The 25,788-nt window shown below is 37.6% G+C and overlaps 1 protein-coding gene across 1 annotated transcript; it reads left to right on the plus strand.

Moving 5' to 3' along the window:
- The first annotated feature begins 13,545 nt into the window (after positions 1 to 13,545).
- On the plus strand, positions 13,546 to 25,105 carry LOC21401758 (DEAD-box ATP-dependent RNA helicase 20). Its single transcript, XM_024164265.1, has 14 exons — positions 13,546 to 13,918; positions 14,482 to 14,574; positions 14,731 to 14,895; positions 15,076 to 15,171; positions 15,683 to 15,757; positions 16,120 to 16,281; positions 16,480 to 16,560; positions 16,742 to 16,840; positions 17,206 to 17,301; positions 23,387 to 23,518; positions 23,805 to 23,879; positions 24,091 to 24,180; positions 24,269 to 24,343; positions 24,447 to 25,105. The coding sequence occupies exons 1-14, from the start codon at positions 13,673 to 13,675 to the stop codon at positions 24,621 to 24,623; spliced, it is 1,662 nt and encodes a 553-aa protein (XP_024020033.1). The 5' UTR covers positions 13,546 to 13,672; the 3' UTR covers positions 24,624 to 25,105.
- The last annotated feature ends 683 nt before the right edge of the window (positions 25,106 to 25,788 follow it).

A 25,788-nucleotide genomic window follows, 5' to 3' on the forward strand; every position in this document is an offset into this window, starting at 1 on the left:
AAAAAAAAAAAAAAAAAAAACGTTCCGTAAATTTTAAGAAATTTCAGTAAGTACAAATTAAAAAGTTAGTTACAGTGGCGGCCTCAAAAGAGGGGCGCTACACTCATGACCAACACCCAACCCAACTCCATGTTCTTTCGCAGAGAGCCTTAGCCTTCGGTCGTGTCTTGGCAGAGAATCTATGCCTTCTCCTGTTTCTCCTTCTTTCTCATCTCTTCCCTCATTTCCTCCAGCGTTCGGTCGTGTCTTGACAGAGATTCTCTGCTTTCTCGGTTTCTCCCAGTTTTTCACTCCTTTCTTTTGTGTTTCTTCGGGCAATATCCGGGTAAACAACCCAGTTGCTCTTCTCATCTCTGAGTTGATGAGAAGTGCTTCGAGTAAAGCGGTGATCGTGAACAAACGTCGGAGGCTTCACATTCGGTACCACTTTCGCCGATTCTACGAAAGTAAGACCGCTTCACGACTTTGCCGGAGAGTAACACGACGCAAAAAAAACGACGCTCATCAGAGAAATACAAAAAACCTTTATCCGCGTTTGGTGTTTTGCCGACAGTGACTTTAATCTCTTTCTCATACTAGAATGCTTTACCGGTAAGTGTTCCTCACATTATTCAATTTTTTTTCATGGTAATATCATCATATCAATGTGTTATTTTGCGGTTGATTTGCATGTTTGGTTTCTGGCAATGAAATTGGGGATTGGGATTTTTGTCAATGACTGCTTGGGTTCATTTTCGTTCTTTCTTTTGTTTGTTCATTTATAGCCTATGCCCTGTGATTGTATCTTTCTGTTTCTGTGATTGCTACTGCTAAAATCCTTCTAGCCAAGAAATGAGCTAGCTTGGGAAGTTGTGTTGCATATGAATTAATGAAAGAAAAAAAGAAATAACTAGTGTTGCATATGTCATGAATCGCCAAATATGTGAAAATTACTCTGTGGGAACATGACCTGAGTTTTAACTTTGAAAGGGGGAACATCAATATTTGCTAAGGTTTGTTTTTACTCTACTCGGCTATAACATCTAATCCAAAGTTCATACGTCTTCTAGGCATATTGGCAACTGCTGAAGTTGAATCGGTAGAGGCTGTTAGGATATGTTGTTAGTTGGATGTTTGGCAAACTAAGTTGTTTTGTAAGTAAAAGTCCAGAAAATAGCAACTAGAAACTCTTCTAGCTTATGCCCTGTGATTGTATCTGTAGTGTTTCTGTGTTTTAAGAAAATCTGGTATGAATGAGCACATTTTTCTAATGGTGACCTTATTTATTTATGACCATTGGATGTATATTCGATGAACTAAAATATACATCATGGATACGTATAAAGAGGCTACCGTATTGCAGAAATATCCATATACATTTCTTCTTTTCAAGGTACTCTCATATCCTTGCCACTCATCTTCAGAATCCCCATTTTTACCAAATTTGCTTTGATGGGAAGAGCACAACCATCAAATATTTGGTTAAAGGAGTTTGTGAATCCAACTGGGACTAAATTAGACTAGACTAAAATGTAGGGTCTACTTGACGAATTTGCAGCCCAGAAAAAAACAGATAAGTATGGGGATGAATTTTTGGTGCTTGGAGCCACTAGAGTATATCACTCCCCCAACATTTTACCATCATGAAAGCCTGGAATTGTACGCAAACCAATTATTTAAGAGAGAGAGAGAGAGAGCGAGAGAGCGAGAGAGAGAGAGAGAGGAAAACTTACTTGTAATGTGTAGGAGAAAAGGAGAGAAAGAAAACTCTAGTCATTGTTGGTGTCAACCCAATTGGCCCATGTTGTTAGCCCCTTTTCCAAAGCAGCCACACGATCCATATCTTGGTAATACTGCCCTCCTGATTCCATGTAGTCCCACCTACGCGTTACTCTGTTACCAATGAGCAAACAAATTATACATTGTCATCCATACATAAAAATACTACATATAATCTTCCCTGTAGCCTCCTCCATAAACAGCTGTGTTATACAAACACATAAAGATGAACCATAGATATTGTGAAATATGCTTCTACCGAGAAGATGAAACCTACTACAGTACTAGTAGGCTAAGAAAGCTGTCTTGCACTCGCCATTCTAATAATTTTTTTATTTGATTCAATTTCAAGATCTTTTTTGGGTGCAATATCCTATTTTTGATGCAGAAGATTTATTTCTTTTGGTTGTCATATGCGTTTGTAGATGGCTAGGAAAAACGCGGATGAAAGGCCGTTGTATTGGAGTGCCGATGCGGAGGCGTTCCTAGTTGAGCGTCTCTACGAGTATCATTGTGCCAACCACGGGAAGCAACCGGAATCTCGTCACTACAACCAATGGGCTATCCAGATGGCCACTTTTTTTGATGGCTATGTACCAGCTGGTGAGCGCCTTTAAGGAGAAATGCCGCCAACTTAGTAAGGTCTACGCAGCGTTCAAAATGTTGCAAAACCATACTAGAGTTGGGTGGGATTCTATCAACAAAACGTTCACATGCTCCGAGGATCTGTGAAAAGATCTTTGCAAGGTATAGTGTCTGATTCATTAGTGGTCCCTCATTCAAAAATATGATTAATTACATTACATGTAATAAGTGTGAGAAACTCACAATTTCGTTCAAAATTTTGCTAGAGAAATCGTGAAGTAAACACAATTTTTAGTAACGGTTGGAAGCTGGATGACATGCACTTGGCTGCCATTTTCCCCAGTCAAGTTATTGCTACTGGTGCAAGATCATACCACCCGACCATGGAACAAGAGCATGTGGATAGTGTGCCCCCGAATGAAGTTTGAGCTGGGAATGAGGAAGCACAAAACAATCAAAATTCTCCGTACCAAAACAGTGATGATGATGACGCTCGCGCCGAAGCTGGCCGTCGCGTGGAACGTCAAGGAAGGGAAAATACGACAACGTTGCCTTGTCTTCACGTATGATTCGGAAGAGGTCGACAAGGGCACGTAAATCCAATGAAAATATGCGAGATGAGCTGTTTGAAGCGGTGAGAGACATGCGCAATGATTTCTGGGAAGATATTCTATCAACCAAAGAGAGCCTTTCGAGTAACAACACTATCAATGGAAGAAGTGAAGCAAGCATGATAATAGCATCGCTGGTGGAAATGAGACTTGATCCGCGTACACGTGTCCTCGCATATGATAAAATAGCTAAGGACGCCGCATGGCGTCCAGTTTGGCAAGATCTTGATGATTCGTCGAGGAGAGCATTCTTAGACACGTTTGTTCAAGTGCCCTAACCCCCTAACGTTCGTAATCCTTATTGCCAGCCACCTCCAAACTTCTCGCAAGTACCTAATCCTTATAGCCAACAACATACCCCCTTTGGACACCCCCCAAACTCGTTCCATCAGTCCCCAAACCTCTACAACCAGCAACCGCCCCCGAACTCCTTCAATGAGCCACCTAACCCCTACAGCCGTCCACCGACTCCTTAAACTGCATGGTCACTTGCTTATTTCTCCACCTGATGTAGTATGAGATGGTTTATTTTCCCCTTATAGTTGACCACGGATTAGTGATTTTGTTAGTCTTCGTTTGAGTGTTTCATTCTGTTGTGATGGGTTGAGATGTAAAAACCCCGGATTTGAGTTTTCTAATTAACTTGTTAGTATTTATTTGTGTGCTTTCGTTACTCTTATTTCGTATGAGACTGTATTATTGTTTTAATTTGAGTATGACTGTGTACCCCGGATTTCTGTTTATGCAATGGAAAGTCATTATAATCTTCGTAATATATGGCACTTTGTTGGCCAAGTGGAAAACTAGTTTGTGGTTATTGTTCTCACTTGAGTATGATAGGAGTGCCGTTGTTGGAAACAGGAAGTACTAGTTCCATGTGACTCTAGTTTCTTCTAATATGGGTCGTTTCTGATTATTATTTTCAGGCATTAACCTTTTGTCTCAATCTTTATGCGTTTTTGGATTAAATTAACAAAGGAGAAACATTTATGCCCCATAAATAAATGTTGTAATCTTTATATGAGATTATGTTGTGTACAAGTTAAACCGTGAAGCTTCAAGATGCAGGGAGAAGAATCTGGACATGCAAATGACGACCATCAGAGAAGGGCATCTACTAGACGACGATGACGACGACGGTTTATGGCTGCAACCGGAGCTGCAATAGCCACTGCCGCATTTTTAGATATTGATACAGAACCAAGACCTGTGCACATTTCTTCTTTGAGGGGCATCGATAAGGTAAATAAGTTTTTAGCAAACAGTAATGAAGCTACTATGTTTAACAAGGTGCGTCTGGGACAACGTTGTTTTATGGTTCTTTATGACATACTAACTGAGAGACAGTTGTTACATCCCTCCAACAACATGCATGTACCAAAACAATTATTTGTGTTTTTAACAATTGCTTGCTAAAGTCAAACTAACCGTGAAGCGCAAGACATATGGCAACATTCTGGGGAGACAATTTCACGGCAGTTTACTGATGTCTTCGACGCTATATGTGCACTATACGATGATTTTATTAAACCCCCTAACTATGAGAAAGTGCATGTTTTTTTACGTTGGAATCGGCAAAGATATGGTACATGGTTTGATGTAAGTTCTCTAGCTTTTTTACCCAGGTCTTGTGTTAGTCACTCTTTCAATTGTTCTTACTTATAATATCTACAATCCAATATCATTGTTCAGGATTGTGTAGACGCGATTGACTCATATACCTTGTACACCAATTGGAGTTCCAAATCCTACGGCGTACCGCAATAGGAATGGTGTGAACTCCCAAAACATATTGGCAGCTTGCTCTTTCGATATGAAGTTCACGTACTTGCTATCTGGATGGGAAGGTTCAGCGCACGATGCAAGAGTGCTAACGGAAACGCACTCCAATCCTAGGTTCAAGTTCCCACGTCTCCCACCAGGTTATATTTCATAATGTATTTGTAGTTATGGGTATTAATAGTATGGGGCATAAATTGCATCCTAATTTATATAAGTTGCGCAGGAAAATACTATCTTGTTGATGCGGCGTATGCGAATTTTGATTATTTTCTCGCTCCCTACAAAGGTGAGACTACCATTTGCCTGATTATAGAAGGAGAAGTGGTGGATTTCAAGGAGGTAGAGATATTTTTAACTACAAACACTCGTCGCTACGTAATTGTATAGAGCGAACATTCGGGGTTTGGAAGGCTAGGTTCCCTATCCTAAGGCGCCCCAATAATACGTATCCAATGGATAAACAAGAGAAGATTCTTGTTGCTTGTGCAATACTGCATAATCTCATTCACATGTTTAATGAGGGGGACCCCCTCTAAATCAGTACTACTATGATGGTGTACCGGTAAGCGAAATAGATCCGAACAATGATGATGAATTTGATGACAATGACACTGATGGTAATGTCCTTGAAGGGCCAGTTGTAACAAGATGTAGTGTTAGCCGTATAGAGATGGGTCGTTTTAGGGATCGCCTTGCAAATGAAATGTGAGTGGAATATCAGGGAAGCCGTGGGAGACACGATTGATGCTGAAGCTTAATGGGGTAGTTTCTTTACTTCCAAGTTTTCTACTTTATGTTTGTGTTTTTACCTTTCATATGCTTTGTTCTTTGAATCATAATGTGGCTGATCCCTGAGGTCTTTGAGAAGTTATATGGTGGATTTTTCTTTTTAGGTTGTATGATGAAAAGACATGTGGAAAACTGAACTTAAATACATTCAGATATGTTTGGAGGATTATTTTAAACATATTGTGATTTTTTTTCGCAATAAGATCTGCGATGGTGGAGGGGCAGCGGGGTCTAGGCACCCTCATGGAGGTAGGGATGAACGGTGGGCTAGAGGTGGCGTGATGTGAGCACTGGTCTGAAGTGGGGTTTGGCGCCAAGGGAAGGAAGAGGGTGTGAATAAAAGAAAGAGATGCCGAGATGTTTTCAAACCCAGATTTATTTTCTTCTTGTTTTTTTTCCCTATAGTAATGTTTTAATAATATTTATGTTGGCGATTTATGTTGTTGAAGTTCTCATCTTCAATTTGTGTTCGTGCTTCAATTTGAGCTCTGGTGTTGGTGCTTCAATTTGATATGTCTCATTGGAGTTTTTTAGAAAGATATCTGTGTCTATTACTTCTTTGCAGGAAAGGCTATAACCGGATGATTGTATCAAGGAATGATCCGGACCCTTTCTTGTATTATACCACCATTACTTTTCGTTTATGGTGTGCTACTTTTCCTTTTGTATTTTACCACTATTATTACTTATTATTAGCCAATGGCATTGTAGTTACTGTTACATTGAGTTCAGGTCAGCAGATTGCACCTAATCCTTGTGGGTTGTACCTCTAGCTGCTTATTTCCTTTTTTCTTGCCACTTTTTAATTACTTGTGTTCTCCGTTTTAACATTTTTGTCTGAATTGATTAATAATAGGTGCATCAAATCATTATTTTCTAGTAATTGGCTTGTTATATAATGGAAACCGTGGGAGACAAGTTTGATATATACTTGGCTTGTTATATAATTTTATTCACATTTTTTCCATTTATTTCTCACTTAGCTTGTTATAATTTTGAGTTATAATTATTTGCATAATTTTTTTCTAGTACTTCATTTTTTTAATTATATAACGAATTATATATATTTTTTAAATTACACGTAATGAATTATATTTATTATATAATTTTTTAAATTACATTATTTTGGTCACGATTCAAATTCAGAAAACAATACAATCAGACACTGGTTTGAATCACATTTCAGATTAGAATCATAATCATGCATATACACATCCAAACGAAGGTTCTAATCACTCTGAATCATGATTCTGAATCAAATGACTCAAATCATCATGATTTTAATTCTTATACCAAACGGACCCTTAAAATCTAAGGTCATGGCTGAGCTAATCCGATCCGAATGTTTATAAGGTAAAAGAAATAAAATAAAACTTACAAATTATAACTTAAAAATTTAAAATAAAAATCCTGCACGACAGTATTTTCGGACATATAACCTAAGCCTAACGCTCCGGTGAAAATGATTGAGTTTTGAGTTGGCCCACTTGAGCCGACGTAAACTTGCAACCTTTACTGAACAGTAATGCTTCCAACATAAAACGGAAGGAAAAAAAGAAAAGAAAAAAAGAAAAAAGTTGCACATTAGATTACACAGAAAGGGGATGGCTTTCCTAAAGGGGAAAAAAAAGGAAAACAAAAAGTAGTGGATCGTCAACATGTTAGGCTCCGTTCACTTCACCGATTCGAGTTTTGCTACAGTAAAAAGCTCTCAGAAACAGTCACATCTAACTTTTTTACTACAGTAAAAAGCTCTCACATAAAATCACATCTCAACTCGAATCAGCGAAACGAACGAGGCCATAATATGTTTTTTTTAGCACATCTCTCTCTGTCTTTTTTTTATTTTTTTTATTTATAGAATTGTTAACTCTAACGTTGAACTCACGTGGATAGTAATCTGTGTATAAAGTTTTAATTAGGTGTTATTATTTTTTAAGTCATTTAATAATAAAAATCTTAGTTAGTTAGTTAATTAATATACAACTAACACAAATATCTTTATAAGTACCATTGTTAAAATAACAAGGATAACACATGAAAAATTAAATAGAGATACATCTGAAAAAATATATTTCAACGAAAATACTCAGTGAAAAAAGTTATTTAAAAAGAAGTACCTTAAAAAAGGATTACATAGTAGAGAATTTTTTGGCAAAATGAAAATAAAAAAGTAAAAAACAAGGGTACATGCAAAATAAATTATGTTAATAAGAGTAAAGTAGCAGAATCACATTTTAAAATCACCCAAAATCATCCAACGGAAACAAATTAAAGAAATTAAATAAGGGATAGACAGAGAAATGCACATAATGACTTACTTCCCAAAATAAAGTTTGAGAAATGAGACACATTTAAAAGTATAAAAATTTGAATATAAAATTTAAAAAGGAACCAAAATGGAAAAAAATAAAGTTTTAGGAAAGGAAAAAAATAAAAGAGGACCAAAATGAAAATATAAATAAATTTTAAGGCAAAAAACTAAAAAAAGGAGTAAAATAAAGGATTGAGAAAAAGGAAGGTCTAAAAACAAGAAGGAAAAAAAATAAGGGATTAAAAGACAAAAAGGGAAACTAAAGGAGGACCAAAAAGTAACAGGAAGCAAAAAAATGAAGGAAAAAAGTTAGCTGGGTGGGGGAATAGTAAAAAAGTAAAATGAAAAAATAAATAAGTTTTGGGGTAAAAAGCAAGAAAAGTGTGAAATAAAGGATTTAAAGAAAGGGAGGGGGCAAGAAAAGAAGAAGGAAAAAATAGGGACTAAAAGATAAAAAAAAACTAAAGGAGGATCAAAAAAATAAAGAAAAGAAAAACCGGTTGGAGAGAATTTCGAGTTTTCGACCAAAAGGGTGAGTAAAGGGCATTGTTGTTCTTTCTATATATGTATAAATATAGATATACTTGATCATTTTTTTCTTAATATTTTAATATTGGCTTTAGCTGTTATTTAAGTATGTAATGCTATTAAAGAACAATTCTGCAAATTCTTTCATAGCAGAAAAAAAGGGACAATTCTCCAAACTATAAAAAGACAAATTTTGGTTAAAAACGGTCAAACAGTGGACAATAAAGGGTTATTGAAGTCGTTGATTAAAGTTTTAGGCTCCATTCGTTTCGTTAATTCGAATGACAATTTAAAGTTTTATTATAACGTTTTTCCTCATGAAATTCAAATTTAATTTTTTTGGTTACGATATTTTCTCTCATATAATTGTGTAGTTTTTACTAATAATTTTACTTAAATGAAAAAAATCAAGAAGAATTTTCTAATAGCATAAAAATAAAAATTACGCTATCATATTGTACAGTTTTTAACTTTCAAATTAGGGGCAGTATATAATAACTAAAAAAATATTGAGTTTTATATATCTTAATAAATTTCATGATTTAAAATTAAGTGAGAATTATATCATAACTATCATAGAGTCATTTCGTATACATACACATGTATATGTATGTATATATATCACATAACCATGGAATGACGCAACTTGATCCTACAAAATCAAAAACAAAGTTGAATTCTTCATGGAAAAAAAAGAGAAGAAACTATAACAATTTGGCATGCCCACAATCAAACATGCCATATCGCAATTTATAAGTTGTAGGCATGTTATGTGACCATGTGAATATGCGCCAATAATCATTTTAGTCAATGGGACGACTTTGTAAAAAAAATGTCAATATAACATAACATATTGAATATTGAATGTCTCAAAATGTGCAATATTATGGACATTTTTTAACCTATCAAAATATACTCCTTTAAAATTTATTTTATAATCAGTTAATTATACTAACTCATTATTTTATTTTACTAATCAGTTAATTATACTCAACTCATTCTCACAGTTGGACACTGAAAGCTCACTGGAGACTTCAAGTGAAAAAAAGTAGGCAATCTTCAAACCAACGATTCCGACGAATCCGTGAATGACCAGTGATCACTGATTATGTGACTTTAGCCTCTGGTCATAGTTGAAGCGTTTCAGTTACAGAAGAGTTTAGAAGATAAGACGACTAAAATAGGATGAATACTGTGATGCGTTTATAATTTAACAGTAAAATCACACCCCTAATATTAATGCTAAGGTCTTTTGGGGGAAAAAAAAAATGCTAAGGTGAAAAATCAGTATTCTTCCACCTCCATTGTCTAAAGGTAGTGAAAGTACTGTAAACTATGATTAAGAAAAATGAAGAAAAAGATAGCTGGAAACATGGTCTTTAACAATTGGCATATTTTTATATGGACGTCACACAATTAGGTATCAAATGTGTTAGATCTGTTTTTAATAATTATTTTATCGAACTAAATTACTGCACTATGAAAGCAATAAATAAATAGACACAGGGAATTAATATCGCGGTTCAGTAACTACTTACATCTGCAGGGCTATGTCCAAACAGTAAACAATCCACAAGTATCAATGATTATAATCACCAATCGGATTTATACACTCAAAGACTCACTCTTTGATAATTTCATCGTCATGCCAAATGTACTTGATGGTCTTGTTCAGTGAGGACCACTAGTCTTTAAAAATTACACGGCGAAAATCTTTCGACTGACAGAGAGCTTCCTCCCGAAAGCTTTTAATTCTTTTCTCAAAGAATGAACTTCAATAAACTCACAAAGCTCACAAACTCGCAATACTCTTCTCTGAAAATATTATATTAAATCTGTAAATAAAAGTGAGCAACCTAGAGCTCTTTATATAGAACTTGCACTCCTTATCTCATTCACGTAAAACCAATCCAAGTGAAACTCGGATACGCTTCTCCGTATCTTCATGTTCACCTAATCCAATAGCTATCACACCAATTTAAATATTCTCCATAGTAGAAATCCTATAACCTGTGGTCTTTGTGCACCTAAAGCCGAATATTCTTAGACTTGAATTTTGAATTCAAGTCAAAGTAAGATTATCTTGATAAAGTCTTCTTTAAATCAACTCTGCAGACCATATTCCAATTTCAAATCCGGATCTTATCTAGTTTCAACCATCTTGAATTTGACTTGGCAAATCTTGGCAATCTCACGATCAATACCTCTGCACATTGAATTAATTCAAAACCGTAAGCCATAACCTGCTCTTCTAATGCGATTTGGACTTGAGCTATACTGCAACATCTTGTAGAACTCCTTGACTTGAACCCCACGTACAACACATCACTTGCACTTCGCCCTTGTTTTTTTTTTTTTTTTTTGAATTTACATCTTGCTAATAAATTGTCAGTCTAAAAAACCTAACAATCTCCCTTTTAGTATTTTTTGGCAAAACTAACAAAATCACCTAATAAAAGAATTTTTTTTAAAAACTATTCTCCCCATTTTTGGCAAAACAATAGCCAAAGTTCATAAACCAAAAAAAAAAAAAAACAAATAAATAAAAACTGAAATAAAGAAACTAAATCAAGTGTCTCCAACTAGAATTCAACTTCTTCAGCAGCTTGCTCCCCTTGTGTCTTCTCTACATCTTACTCCCCTTGAATCTAACATTCTCACATGAATTTTGCTTTTATCACCTGTTAAATATTTAGAACAACTATTCTCAAAGTGCCCAGAGTCAATAAAGTCCGACTTCTTTGTCCAAATTTTCCGATAAAACTTCGGTATTATTGCCTTCTTCAAATATGCAGAATATGGTGGATTGATTATCAAACTTTTTTTTTTAAAGCATTCAAGTACTTGTAGCCTTTGCAGTAATGACATGTAGGAACAAACCTCTTATGTCGAGAACGTGGGATAGTGAGATTCTTGTGGGGGGTAATCCAAGGTTCAGGTGTAAGCGACTCCTTCACAAACACTGTCTTTGAAGTTGAGTTTTTATCAGTGTATCCAAGGCCATGACGGTCACCGCTTGATTTTCTTAGTGTCAGAATATGATCCAGCTTGTCCGTTCCTGAATTCAGCATCTTCAGATTTTTCTGAGTGTTCTCCAATTCAGCCCTGGTCTCTTGCAGTTTCTTTTCCTTCTTAGTAACAAGTAATTCAAAATTAACAACAACCTTTTTCAACACATCATTCTCTTTAACAAGCTCATCAACTTGTTCAGGGAGAGACTTATTTATTTCGCACACTTTAATCCACTTACTATGCACACTTTTTGTATGCTTCGACGATGATTTCATCAGTCAATTCTTCACCATCAATACTGCAATTAGATTCGGATTTGGATATGTCATCTTTTCTGTCAAAAAATCCGTCGCATAACTTGTTGCAACATTGTCTGCAACACTTTTGGCAGACATAGGCTTAGTTTGGTATTGCTTTTTCCTCCCAAAATTAGCTTCTGCTTGTAGCAGAAGCTGATTTTAGTGTTTGGTAAATCTCCTTAAAAGTGTTTCTTGAAGAATTTTTTAAGAATCTACATCCAAAATCAGAAGTATCCTAAAAACAACTTTAACTTTTAAATTGTGCGGGAATCAACATAATACAATTAATGAAACTTTCATAATACCCATAATACCGCTAATAAAATTTAAAATTTATAATGTTCTTAGTCTAAAATTCAGACTCATAATATAATATAATATAATAATAATTTTGTAACAAATAATATCATAATTATATTAATAACTCTAATATTATTATTTTATCATATAATATGATATTATAATTATAATATCATATTATATGATAAAATAATAATATTAGAGTTATTAATATAATTATGATATTATTTGTTACAGAATTATTATTATATTATATATCATAATTATATTAATAATTTTAATAATATTATTATATTATATATCATAATTATATTAATAATTTTAATAATATTATTATATTATATATCATAATTATATTAATAATTTTAATAATATTATTATATTATATATCATAATTATATTAATAATTTTAATAATATTATTATATTATATATCATAATTATATTAATAATTTTAATAATATTATTATATTATATATCATAATTATATTAATAATTTTAATAATATTATTATATTCTATATCATAGTTATATAATATGTTATTTAATAATAGTTTTATTGTATTATATTAAATATAATAATAAATATATATTATATTGTAATTATATATGTTATATTGTAGTATAATATAATATAGTCGTAATTTTTAACTCTCTATAACAATTCAATCTCATAATTTACCAAACGCTATTACACTGATTTTAGAACCAGTACAACTACTATAATTATACTTTACCAAACACTCCGCTGCTTTTTGTAATAGCTGTTTCTTTTTTCAGCACATCTAAAAGTAATTTTTCTAAAATCTACAACACTACCAAACTAAGTCATAGTAATTATGTCATAGTAATTACTATTTGAATTGAAATTTAACAAAAGTTTCAAAATATTACAAAAATGACATAGTAATTATGATAATGATGTCACATTATATATATATATAATATAGTTATTGTTTTAAGGGATATTAATACTTTTATACCCTATCTCATCAAATGTATACTTTTAATTTAGATTTAATATATAAATCTATACATTATCTCCATCAACAATTAATTTTGACTTTCAAAATGACTAAATTATTCTTAAGAAAAAGAGAAAAAAAATTAAAACTTTTCAATATTATAAAAAATAAAAATAAAAATCTATTTCATGGATATTTTTCATATTTTTTTAGTCAAAACTATAAGTTTAACTTTTTGTAGTTTTTTTTTTCTTTCTTTTTTTCATTTATCACTTTTCATTTAAGGGTATTTAAGGTATTCTCAAGGTTAAAATTGATGGTTGACTGTAGAGTATAAATTTGTTTATTAAATTTAATTTAAAAGTATAAATTTGATGAGAATTTTTGAATAAACTTAAAACACAGACAATAAAATAGTAAATATCCCTTGTTTTTTTAATGATTTTGCTATATCTGTAAAAGCCCAAATGAACAATGGGCCCAAAATATCAAAATCGGTAGAGTGTTTTTAGAGCCCAAACTAGCCCATGTTCGTAATTTGTTCCGAAACCTCGTCAAGTTATCATCTGAGACTCCCAGCTCAAATTATGAAACGTACGAACCTCTTATTTCCGTTACTTTTCCTCTATCCACTCCTGAATCAACCCAACATTAGACACTCTCCACTCTCCTCGATCTTCAACTTCGCTCTCCGATAAAAACTCCGTCCAACGCAAGCACTTCCAAAACGATGTCGTCATATGTGCCCCCGCACCTGAGGAACTCAGACTCAACCACCACCACCACAACCGCCAACACCACCACCGCCGCCTCCAGAGTCTCCGCCACTGACTTTACCAAGCTTTCCTACACATCCAATGGCTTTCGCCGGACCTCCGCCACCGTTCCGCCGCTCTCCAAGGGCCTCGCCGTCGCCGACCCCGTTTTCCCTCTCTGGAAGCCTTCCGAGCGCGTTCTCGCTATGAATCCCGAACAGGTTCGACTCGACGACGTCGTTTTTCGTCTTTTGTAGCTCCTCATTGCGATTTCGGTTTTTCTTTTACTGGAATTTTGCACGAATTCGTGTCATTTTTTCCGGACTAAGAGTTGCATTTTGAGGTCTTGGTTTGAATTGCATTTTGTTAGGGTTTTTTCTTGAGCTACTTTCGCATTGTTTTTTTTTTTTGTGATTGTGATGCGTTTTTTTTATTTTGTTCCTTCCGTAAATTTCTGTCTATTATGCATTTCTCTTTCAGCTCGGATATAGTTGTTTTCTCATGTATAAAGTAGTAAGAAGCAACTTTTTCTCACAAACTCGAGATCCTTACTGTTTCGCATTTATATATAGTTTTCGATAATTATTGTAAGTTCTTCTTGGAAGAATTACAACTATTGATTTGGCCTGAGTAGAAATATATCACTGCATTTGTTTCCTCATGACATCTGGAAAATTCTGGTATTTTTTGTCTTGTAGCGAGTTTCCTCGTAGATTGAATTATAGAAAACTTGAAAACTTGTTTGCTTGTTTGATCATCCTGATTTGTTTGCATTTTCGTCCAGATAGAAGAGGTACGCTTGCGGCTCAATGTTGATGTTACTTCCCCTCCAGATTCCGAGCCTGCTTCTGCACCGATCGAGTCGTTCACAGATATGGTTGATTTTTATGTCTTAAACATGATATTTTTTATATATATATATATATATTTCTTTCTTTCTGATATATATATATATATATATTTTGGGGGAAAATGAGATATTTATGCTTTGATTGTTGAATTTAGTGGAATTGTTGGCTTTTGGTGCTTTCAGTGTTTGCACCCAAACATCATGAAGGATATAGCGCTTCATGAATATACTAGGCCAACATCTATTCAGGCTCAAGCTATGCCCGCTGCCCTCAGTGGTCGGGATTTATTGGGTTGTGCTGAAACCGGTAGTGGTAAAACTGCAGCATTCGCCATTCCAATGATACAGGTATGTGGTTATGGAATTTGGTAAATTGTACGTATCTTGCAATTGTTTTTAGTAAAAGTGTTGTTGTTGTTGTTTTTTATTTTATTTTATAATATATATATATATATATATTATATTTTTTATGGAGCCTCCCAACTGGTATTTTATACTAGCTCTCTTAACTATATTTCAATTATACAGCATTGCTTGGCTCAATCTCCTATTCACCGTGGTGATGGGCCCCTGGCATTGGTATTAGCTCCAACTAGAGAGCTGGCTCAACAAATAGAGAAAGAGGTACGAGCAGCTGGTTTTCAGATGCAGTAAATCTTATTATGTTTCGGTGTGATTGTGTGTGTGTTTTCTCTCTCTCTCTCTCTCTTTTTTTCAATAGTCATTTTAGTAACTCATGTCACCATAAAAAGGATTTTACTGGATTCAAGGAACTCTAGCTGAAACTTAGTCTTCTCAAGCAGTCTCTGAAAGTCGCATAGCTGGACATTTTTAGAATCATGTAATCTGGAAAGAAACCTGGAATGATTAGCATTCCGTGCCAGTGCCACACCTTATTTGAGTAGAACTTTATCACTTGTTTCACTACGGTTGTTTCTATGCTCAAGTACTTTTTACATCTTCTCTCTGTTTCCAGTCTGAAGAGCACTTTTCTTTTGCCGTTTGAATTGTTAAATTGCTGATCAAGAATATTCTTATGATAGTACAGACCCGTTTTTTTCATTGTTCCTTTGTTCTACATGTGATTGTGACGAGTTTCTGTTTTATTTATTTATTTATTTTTTTGGTTTTGCAGGTTAAGGCTTTTAGCAAATCTCTTGAGTCATTTAAAACTGCAATTGTTGTCGGTGGAACGAACATAGCTGAGCAGGTGACTGATGTGGCATCATAATTTTATAGTTAACGGTTGTAAGTTCTACAAGTATAGACAAAAAGGGAAGACTGTTGGTGTTTATGTTGATTTATTATTGTCGTTTATGTTTATCTATGTTTGGTTTAGGACAATAAGATGCACTTCTCGATTCTCGTAGTTGTGGTTATTTCCCTAGAATTTTTCCGTTGATTTTTGGTAAGATCTGAATCCTTAGTTTTAGTTCCTTGTTTTCTTCTACCCTAAGACCAAAATGCTCCTTTCTCTGTGTGCTTGTGGATGGGTTTTTGGATTCTTTTTATAAATAAAGATTTCTACTCTAATACTTGTTTAGCTGGCTTTGCTGCCGGATGCCATAACAGAGGTCTGAGCTACGAGCAGGAGTTGATATAGTTGTTGCTACTCCAGGAAGATTTATTGATCATTTGCAGCAAGGGAATACTTCACTGTCGAGAGTTTCCTTCGTTGTTCTGGATGAAGCTGACAGAATGCTTGACATGGGATTTGAACCCCAGATAAGAGAGGTACATGAAGCCTTCTTCCACCTTAAATAGTTACGTCTCTTTTTTCCTGAGTTATTATTATTTTTTTAAGCTTGGTTAGTTCATGCTCTCTCTCTAGATTTTTTGTTATGTATGTCTGATCTTTTTGTAAATATACAAGTGTATTTCAATATTAGATCTCGTCTGGATGAAATTCTAAATTTTGTGATACTGTATCAGGTGATGCAGAACCTTCCCGAAAAACATCAAACTTTGCTCTTCAGTGCAACGATGCCTGTGGAGATTGAAGCATTGGCACAGGTTAGGTGTTATGACTATTGTTTTTCTTTATTCTAGTTGGCTGGCAAGAAGATGGGAAAATTATTTATGCGGGCCCGTAATAATTGTTGTTGAATTTTTATGGCAAAGTTTTATTTTTGAATGACTGTGAGGAGATCTCTCTCTCTTAAAGCTTGTGTTGACATTGAGAATTTTGTTTCAGGAGTACTTATCTAAACCTGTGCAAGTGAAGGTAGGAAAAGTTAGCAGCCCAACGGCAAATGTGTGTCAGAGTCTGGAGAAGGTTTGTGAGAGTGAGAAGGTATGTATCTTTGGAAGAGGTACTAGAAAAAATTAAGAGCTTTCTCTGTAATCTTTATTGACCGGTTTTTATTCATTTCGTCCTTTTTGTTTCAGTCAAAGGATATTTGCTTATATTTTATGCTTAGTCTTAATGTCTTATATTGACAAGTCTTACATCTCTGAATTGAAAGGTTAAGCAAAGTTCCAATTTTGATCTTCTGGATTGTAGAGGTTGTTCCTTGTATCTGGAGATATGATGCAGAGAACAGCTTTGTTATGTTTTATGTGTTTAATTGTAACATGTTATTTATTGTTTTCAATTTTTCTTCTTGTACCCATTGTTTCTTGAAATGCAATAAGTTCATCTTTCACAATCTGTTGTAGATTGATCGCCTTCTAGCTCTTCTTGTGGAGGAAGCATCACGGGCTGAAAGAACTGGTCATCCTTTTCCCTTAACTATTGTCTTTGTGGAGAGGAAGGTATAGAGCAGCTATATCTCATCATTCTTTTATTACTTGATATCAGCTGTATCTTACATTCTTAAGACCAAATTAATCTTTTTAGTTTGGTCTTAAGAGACAAGCTGAAAAAGTATTTACATGCGTGTCACTATCATCTTGTTTAAAGCTCCATACATGCAAAATCATCTCTTTCATGTAGTTGTTTGTTGCCTTGTGGGCATGCATTGTATCTAGTGACACTCGTTTCCATTCTCAAGTGGATGTATTTGAATTCCGATAAGAGCTGAACCGTTTGGGACAAAATCAAAGAAAAGATCGAAAGAATAAAGAAAAGAATCAACTATAGAGCTTTATTAATATCAACACATATACTCCAATCCGCAGAACTTCGAGGGTCTGCTTCCTCCCCTTACTTGGAATGTTTCCAAGATTTGTACAACAATCCGATTTTTTCCCGGTGCCCCTTTCTATTCCTCTCCCCCCCTTTTATACATTTCCCTATAACAATCTTTCTTAGTAAGCTACTAACTAATACTAACAACTTCCACAATAAGCTATAGACAACCCTCTCAAACCAGAACCCCCTTCCTAAGCCCGTTTATTCCTCCTAACGTACACTTGCCTGAGTAAGGGCTTATCAATTACACACCCCCTCAAAAAAGTCACCTTGTCCTCAAGGTGGAAGGCAGGAAATTGGCACTGAATCACCTCAAACAGCTCCCACGAAGACTCGAAGTCAGGAAGATGGCGCCATTTGATCAAAACCTCCAAAGAACCATTGGCAGGGGGGAAACGTGTATCCAGGACCTGGTCTGGTTCAACTTGCAACGTCAAATCTTCCGACAAGATGGGAGGTAAAGATTGAGGAATATCCACAGAACCAAGTGCCTTCTTCAATCGGGATACATGAAAGGCCGGGTGAATCCGAGCATGAGAAGGAAGTTGCAGCCGTACGCCACTGGGCCAACGCAAGCAAGGATCTGAAATGGCCCGTAATAGCGAGGTGCAAGCTGTTCATTTACTTCACGTGCCAGCGTTCGATGTAGATACGGCTGGAGTTTCAAATAAACCATGTCTCCCACCTCAAACGTCAAAGAGCGGCGCTTCTTGTTGGCTTGGTCCCGCATAGATTGTTGAGCGCGACCTAAATGGTCTTTCAATTCAGCCAAAAGCACATCTCGATCGCATAATTGCCGCTCTAACTCCGATGTAGCCGTAGAACCGGCCTCATAGGGCACCAACTGCGGAGGATCCCGGCCATAGAGGACTTTGAAAGGCGTCATGGCAGCTGAAACATGAAAGCTCATATTGTACCAATATTCCGCCTACGGAAGGTGTGTAAACCACTGCCGAGGTTGGCCGGAAACAAAACAATGCAAGTAGGCCTCCAAACAGTGGTTGACGACCTTCGTTTGCCCGTTTGTCTGTGGGTGATATGCCATACTCCGACACAAAGTGGTGCCCTGTAAGCGGAAAAGTTCCTTCCAAAAGTGGCTCATAAAAACCTTGTCTCGATCGGAAATTATACTCCGCAGAAAACCATGAAAGCGCACTATGTCGCGGACAAAAGAAGCAGCCACTGTGTTGGCCGAAAACGGGTGTTTGAGGCCAATGAAGTGACCATACTTGTTGAGACGGTCAATGACAACCAAGATTGAGTTATAGCCGGCGGATTTAGGTAAGCCCTCAATGAAATCCATGGAAATGTCGTCCCACACACGATGGGGTATGGGCAGAGACTGCAACAAACCCGCAGGGGCCAAGGTTGACGACTTATGTTGCTGGCAGACGGCACAAGCAGCCACAAAAAACTCGACATCCTTGCGCATACCCTTCCAATAAAACTCCATTGCCAACCGCTTGTAAGTCTTGAAGACCCCCGAATGGCCGCCAATCTTACTACTATGAAACTCACGTAACAAGATTGGAATAAGAGGGGAGTGTGGAGGAACAACCAAATGGTCTATGTATAGTAAGTGCCCCCGTTGAAGAGAAAACCCCGTCAAAGAAGGAGTGCCACCCAATAACTCATTCACAATTTTGTTGAGCCCGGGATCCAACTTTACCTGCCGCTGCAACTCCTCAATATCAAGAGCCATTGGAGTGGTCATGACCATTAAAGCAAGCCCTGTTTGTTGCTTCGAAAGGGCATTAGCCATCTTATTTTCCGTACCCAGCTTGTATTGAATCTCAAAATTATAGCCAAGCAATTTACATAGCCATCTCTGATGCTCCACACTCACCAAGCACTGTTCCAATAGAAACCTCAAACTTTTCTGATCGGTGCGCACCACAAAACGTCTTCCCAACAAATAAGGTCGCCACTTCTGAATGGCTAACACAATGGCCATTAATTCCCGCTCATAGACCGATTTGGTGCGAGCGCGTGCCGAAAGAACTTGGCTAAAATAAGCGATGGGGTGCTGCTGTTGCATCAAAACCACTCCTATACCAAACCCCGAAGCATCAGATTCCACCATAAAAGGTTGAGAAAAATCTGGCAAGGCCAGTACCGGAATCTCAGTCATAGCCCTTTTCAAGTGCTGAAAAGCATCCTCGGCCTCAGCATTCCATTGAAAAGCGTCCTTAAGTTGTTGCGTCAACGGCCATGAAATGCATCCATACCCTTCCACAAAGCGGCGGTAATAACCTGTGAGGCCCAAGAATCACCGTAACTCCTTGATGGACTGCGGAGTAGGCCAATCCAACATAGCCTGTACATTGCTGGAATCCGCTGAAAGACCATCCTTAGAGACAATATGCCCCAAGTATTCCAATTGCTCCTGTGCGAAGAGACATTTTTTTTTTATTGACATACAATTGGTTGGCTTGCAAGACTGAAAGGACCTTGTCCAAATGCTCCAAATGGTCCTCCCAAGAACGGCTGTAAATCAAGATGTCATCAAAGAAGACCAACACAAAGCGACGTAAGAACGACTTTAATACCTCATTCATCAAAGTCTGAAATGTAGCCGGTGCATTTGTCAATCCGAAAGGCATAACGAGGAACTCATAGTGACCATCGGGAGTGCGAAAAGCAGTCTTAGGGACGTCCTCATCACACATGCGAATTTGATGATATCCTGATTTCAAATCTAATTTGGTGAAAATGGTGGCTCCGCACAACTCATCTAACAACTCCTCTATCACCGGAATTGGAAATTTATCCGGGACCGTGGCTTTGTTTAGCGCCCTATAATCCACACAAAATCTCCAATTGCCATCTTTCTTCTTAACAAGCAAAACTGGGCTGGAGAAAGGACTTGTACTCGGTTGTATAATTCCGGCCGCCAACATTTCTCTTACTAGCTTCTCTATTTCATTTTTTTGAAAATGAGGGTACCGGTAAGGTCGGACACTAATCGGACCGGTGCCATCTTGAAGAATTATGCGGTGGTCCTTCACTCTGTGAGGAGGTAAACCAGCTGGCATGTTAAGAACGGCAGCATGTTTCTGCAACAATAATCGGAGTTGCTCATTGCCTTCCTCTACCTTGCTGAAACCTTGCTCCACCCCCAAATGACTCATCTCCAAGTAAATGCCCTGACCCTCATGACAAATGGTGCGCATCATGGCCTTGAGGGTAACCAATGATCTCGTAAGACTAGCATCCCCCTTCAACATTACACTCTTCCCATGTACTTTAAATCTCATAACCTGAGTCTTCCAATTGACATTCATACTCCCTAAAGTCTCAAGCCATTACATTCCTAGAATCACATCTATCCCCCCCAACTCCAACGGCAAGAAATTCTCAATTATGGTCAAGTCTTGCATGGACAACACCACTTCTTTACATAATCCCTGCCCTTGTACCGACGCCCCCATACCCGTTTGGACACCAAAACCAGTTGTAGGAGTTATGGGCAATGATAATTCCGAAACCAATGTAAGAGAATAAAATTGTGTGTGGCACTGGAATCGATTAAGACAATTACCTCACGGTGACCAATCTCCCCCTTTATCTTCATGGCCTTTGGTGTAGTCAACCCTATTACGGAATTCAAGGACAACTCAATCACCTCAGTTCATAGCAACTCCTCTGACTCCGCCTTTGCCTCCACCAACTCAATTTCCTCATTTTCAAAGTCGTCATCATCACTAACATAATCCGCAATTCCCTCTTTTTACAGCGGTGCCCGATAGAAAACTTTTTGTCCCAACGAAAACAGAGGTCCCTATTCCTCTTCTCTTGTAGCTCCGAATCGGGCAATTTCCGAAATGGAAAGTCCTTCTTTGGCCTCTCGGCACTAGAGCTGCCTTGGGTCTGGTTTGCCGTGGTTCCCACTGATGGATTGGCTGTTAATCTTGCCGCTTGAGGTCGCCAAACCCGAGATCCTCCCATCTCCCTTCGCAACAACAAATTTTTCTCTTCAATTCGCTGCGCAATGTCTCCATGATTTCGGAGAGCCCTTCTGGCTTAAGTAAGCGCAATTCATCCCGGATGTCAGCCCTCAATCCATTAACAAAAATGCCTTCAAAGATTTCCTCCAGCACTTCTTGTAAAGGGGCAGCCGATACCTTGAAACTCCGCCGATATTCAGCCACCGTACCTGTTTGCCTAAGCGCGAAAAAACGCTCACACAAGTTCCCTTCCTGCGAAGAACGGGAACGTTGTAGAAGAGCCACCTTGAAGTCAATCCAAGTGATGAAAGGTCGCCGCTGATTCTGCCATTGGAACCACGATAGTGCATCTCTTTCCAGGGCAATACCGGCAGTAATCAGTTTCTCTTTCTCCGAGAACCTATTGATGGAGAAAAATTGGTTCATTCTAAACAACCAGCCATCCGGATCAATCCCACTGAACAACGGATAGTCCAATTGCTTTCGCCAAACCGGTGAGAACTCTTCACCTCCCCACGGCTCTCCATAGTTACCCACGAAATCCATGGAATCCCCAGCCTCGTTGTCCTCCCAATGACGTCTACTCTCTCTGCCAATGTTCCCGCCAAATCGGACTCCCTCGTAACGACCATCCATCCTCGGTCTAGGACCTTCATTCACCGTGCGAGCTCCTCCCCTTCACCATTTCGGCCATCGCGCAAGTCTCGAGCGTCCTCGGAAGTCCCAGCAACTCGGAAGTCGCCGTGCCGCCCTTCGCGAAGACTTCTATCTCTGTCGCCAGCCTCGCCGTCCCTGGGTTGGCCATTACGGCCATCACGGTTGGGATCGGGACGATTTCCGTTCGCGATTCGAACCCTAGCATGCGTGATTTCTTTGCCGACTAGGCTCTCCCTGCCGTCCACACCCCGGCGTTTTCCCCGCTCCCCTTCCCCGAAAACCCTAGGTTCGGCCAGCTCCCCCAGTTCGCATTCGTCCTCCACCAGACCCGTAACATCGCGGTTTATACCTTGGACCAACCCGTCCTCTTCTTCCCAAACCCTCGCGGCTCCCGACTGAGATCCCTCCGCCGGCAGGTTCGCCGTTGCCGCCGCGATTAGCAGTCACATCTGCTCCTCCATCAGTCGGCGCAGATATGACACATTCTGGTTCATTTCGGCCATGTTGTGGTTAATTTCAGCCCTACTATGGCTCATTTCAGCCCTTACCTCACCAATTTCCTTTTCCACCGAAACCCTAACTTGTTGAATCTCCTTCTCCATTGCCTCAAATTTCTCTTCCGTTTTTCTGGCCGCCATTATCACCCAGAAAAAGATGCTCTGATACCAAATGATAAGAGCTGAACCGTTTGGGACAAAATCAAGAAAAGATCGAAAGAATCAACTAGAGCTTTATTAAATATCAACACATATACTCCAATCCGCAGAACTTTGAGGGTCTGCTTCCTCCCCTTGGAATGTTTCCAAGATTGTACAACAATCTGATTATTTCCTGATGCCCCTTTCTATTCCTCTCCCCCCCCTTTTTTACATTTCCCTGTAACAATCTTTCTTATTAAGCTACTAACTAATACTAACAACTTCCACAATAAGCTAAGACAGCCCTCTCAAACCAGAACCCCCTTCCTAAGCCCATTTATTCCTCCTAACGTACACTTGCCTGAGTAAGGGCTTATCAAATTTATACTATTGACGCCTTTGTTGCTTATTTGGAGCAATACTATGTTACTTAAGTCTTGTACTTGGTTTTTGTCGTCATGTAGACAAGATGTGATGAAGTGGCTGAAGCTTTGGTAGCAGAAGGCTTACATGCAGTCGCTCTTCATGGAGGACGTACACAGAGTGAAAGAGAGGCTGCTCTTCGTGATTTTAGAAGTGGCTCCACTAATATTTTGGTACTGTCATCTCTTAGAAAGTGGATGCTTCTAGTGCTATACATTTTGTACTTTTCCTAGGCTTTAATTTCTTCACAATTTCAGTTTCAAAATCAAAATGTATTTTTGTAAGATCTTACGAAATCCTTCTATCAAGACTGTGTATACAAGTGAGAACTTTGCAAATTTCTCTTTTCTTCCCCAACTCACACGTCCCGATTCATTTTTCTTGTTTGCTCTTGAATAGATCTAGGGAGTATCAAATATAAACCTGGAGTGGTGCAAGTTACTCAGCTCTTTGTTGCAGGTTGCAACTGATGTCGCATCTCGTGGTTTGGATGTCACAGGAGTTGCTCATGTTATCAATCTAGATCTTCCAAAGGTATATCAAATAAAAATATGCTTCCTTCTCAGGAAGAATAAAATGACTTGAAATTTGAGAACTTACTCGACCTTGTGGAATGCCTTTTATAAAATGATTATTGTCGCACAATGCAAATCTCACATATATCTTAGCATCTTGTTACCCATGGTATTTTAATTTCCCCTAAATAGCATACCTGAAGCTTCGTTTCTTGATGCCTCAATTATAGACCATGGAAGATTATGTACACCGGATTGGAAGGACAGGTAGAGCTGGATCAATGGGACAAGCTACTTCCTTTTACACTGACCGCGATATGGTACTTCTCTTCCTTCTTATGTCACTTCCTCATGCTCGCTCTTTCAATATCTGACCATCCTTCTTTTAATTGGTGACATTATGTTTAGTTTCTTGTTGCGCATATAAAGAAAGCAATAGCGGATGTTGAGTCTGGCAATACTGTGGAATTTGCAATGGGGAAGGTACAAACTTTTTCTATTAAAAAACTACTTCCAATATGCCATACCAGCCGGAACATTCCCATTTTTTTATTTAGCTTGAAGCTTGCTGCTGTTAAATGTTTAGATTGCAAGAAGGAAAGAGAGAGAAGCTGCAGCTACTCAGAGAGATGCTCGGATTGCTGTGTCCAAGCTCTCAATGAACGGAACCAATTCGCTAAACATCGAGGACAAGTACAGGTTCATGATTGCCTCATTAAGCATTAAAAGAGAGGGCGCAGCAGACAGTGCTTGGGATGATTGATGAAGCCCACACATAGAGCGCTTAAAATTTCGAAGGTTGGAAGTGGTTTGCGCATCTGTTTGGGTAAATGTCAGGTTTATGCAACTCTTGAAGTCCTCTGATCTATCCGAAAAGTTGGTCATAAACATTTCGTCCCTCTCCCTCTCTCTCTCTCTCTCTCCTCCCATCCAGTAAACACCTGTGGTGTTTGTGCAATTCCTACTTTTCATCATCTGTAAATTGTGTCGATGGAAAGAACGCATGTCTAGGCATGTTCTACTTGTTGGGGCTTGAAGTGTGAGCTATGCTGGAGATGATTGGTTCCTGTAGTTGTCTTCTCAGTTCTCTTTCACATCATTGATGTAACTAGGTAACTGTAACCGAACAGGAACTAAGAAGTTCGTAGGTTATGCATTCTGTACATCTTAAAATGAAGTTTAGTGTCCAAATGAAATTTTATAGTACTAGTTTTAATGAAAGCCCATTTGGGGTAATCGCGTTCATGTACTCTGCTTTATTTATTTCACATCCCTAGGTTCGTATAAACACAATAAATTATGCTTTGCTTGTTCGAAAAAAGGAAGAGCCGCAAACTAAATCCCTTCAAATTGGTCAAGACCAGCTCGAAATAAATGCAGCGTAGAACTTACGCTTTCTTGAAGCACGATGAATGCATCTCACGTCCTTTTTAGTCTATATAGCTTTCTTTGTTGTTACTAGTAAATTATATATATATAAAAAAAAGTAAGGCCGTTCGATATGGCCAACCTAAGACACTAAGAACCACAAGTTTTGGCCAGGTCAAATGGACTAATTTGAGGTTCATCATTGTTGGTTCATGTCTGGTCTTAATATTCGGGTTGGGCTGGGTTGAGAATTTAAGCTCGAAAGCTATTTGGATCAATTTGACCAGACTCAAATACCTTCTTTTTAAACATTTTTTTTAAACATTTTATAAAATTTCAGGCCTGAGTGAGCTAACCTTAGGCTAGTCGAGCTCTTCCCTTTAGGCCCGGTTTGAAATTTTCATATGAGTTGAACTGAGTAGCTTAAACTTTCACCTTTAGGCACTTTCTTATAGTGACAAACAAATAGGTGTAAATTAGGCTATTCAAATGATGTATTTGAAATCCCCATAGCAAAAGAGAAAAAAAAAAAGAAAAAAATGATGTATTTGAAATCTATA

The sequence above is a fragment of the Morus notabilis genome, unplaced genomic scaffold, assembly GCF_000414095.1.
Source record: "Morus notabilis unplaced genomic scaffold, ASM41409v2 Scaffold227, whole genome shotgun sequence".
In the NCBI taxonomy this organism is placed as follows: domain Eukaryota; kingdom Viridiplantae; phylum Streptophyta; class Magnoliopsida; order Rosales; family Moraceae; genus Morus; species Morus notabilis.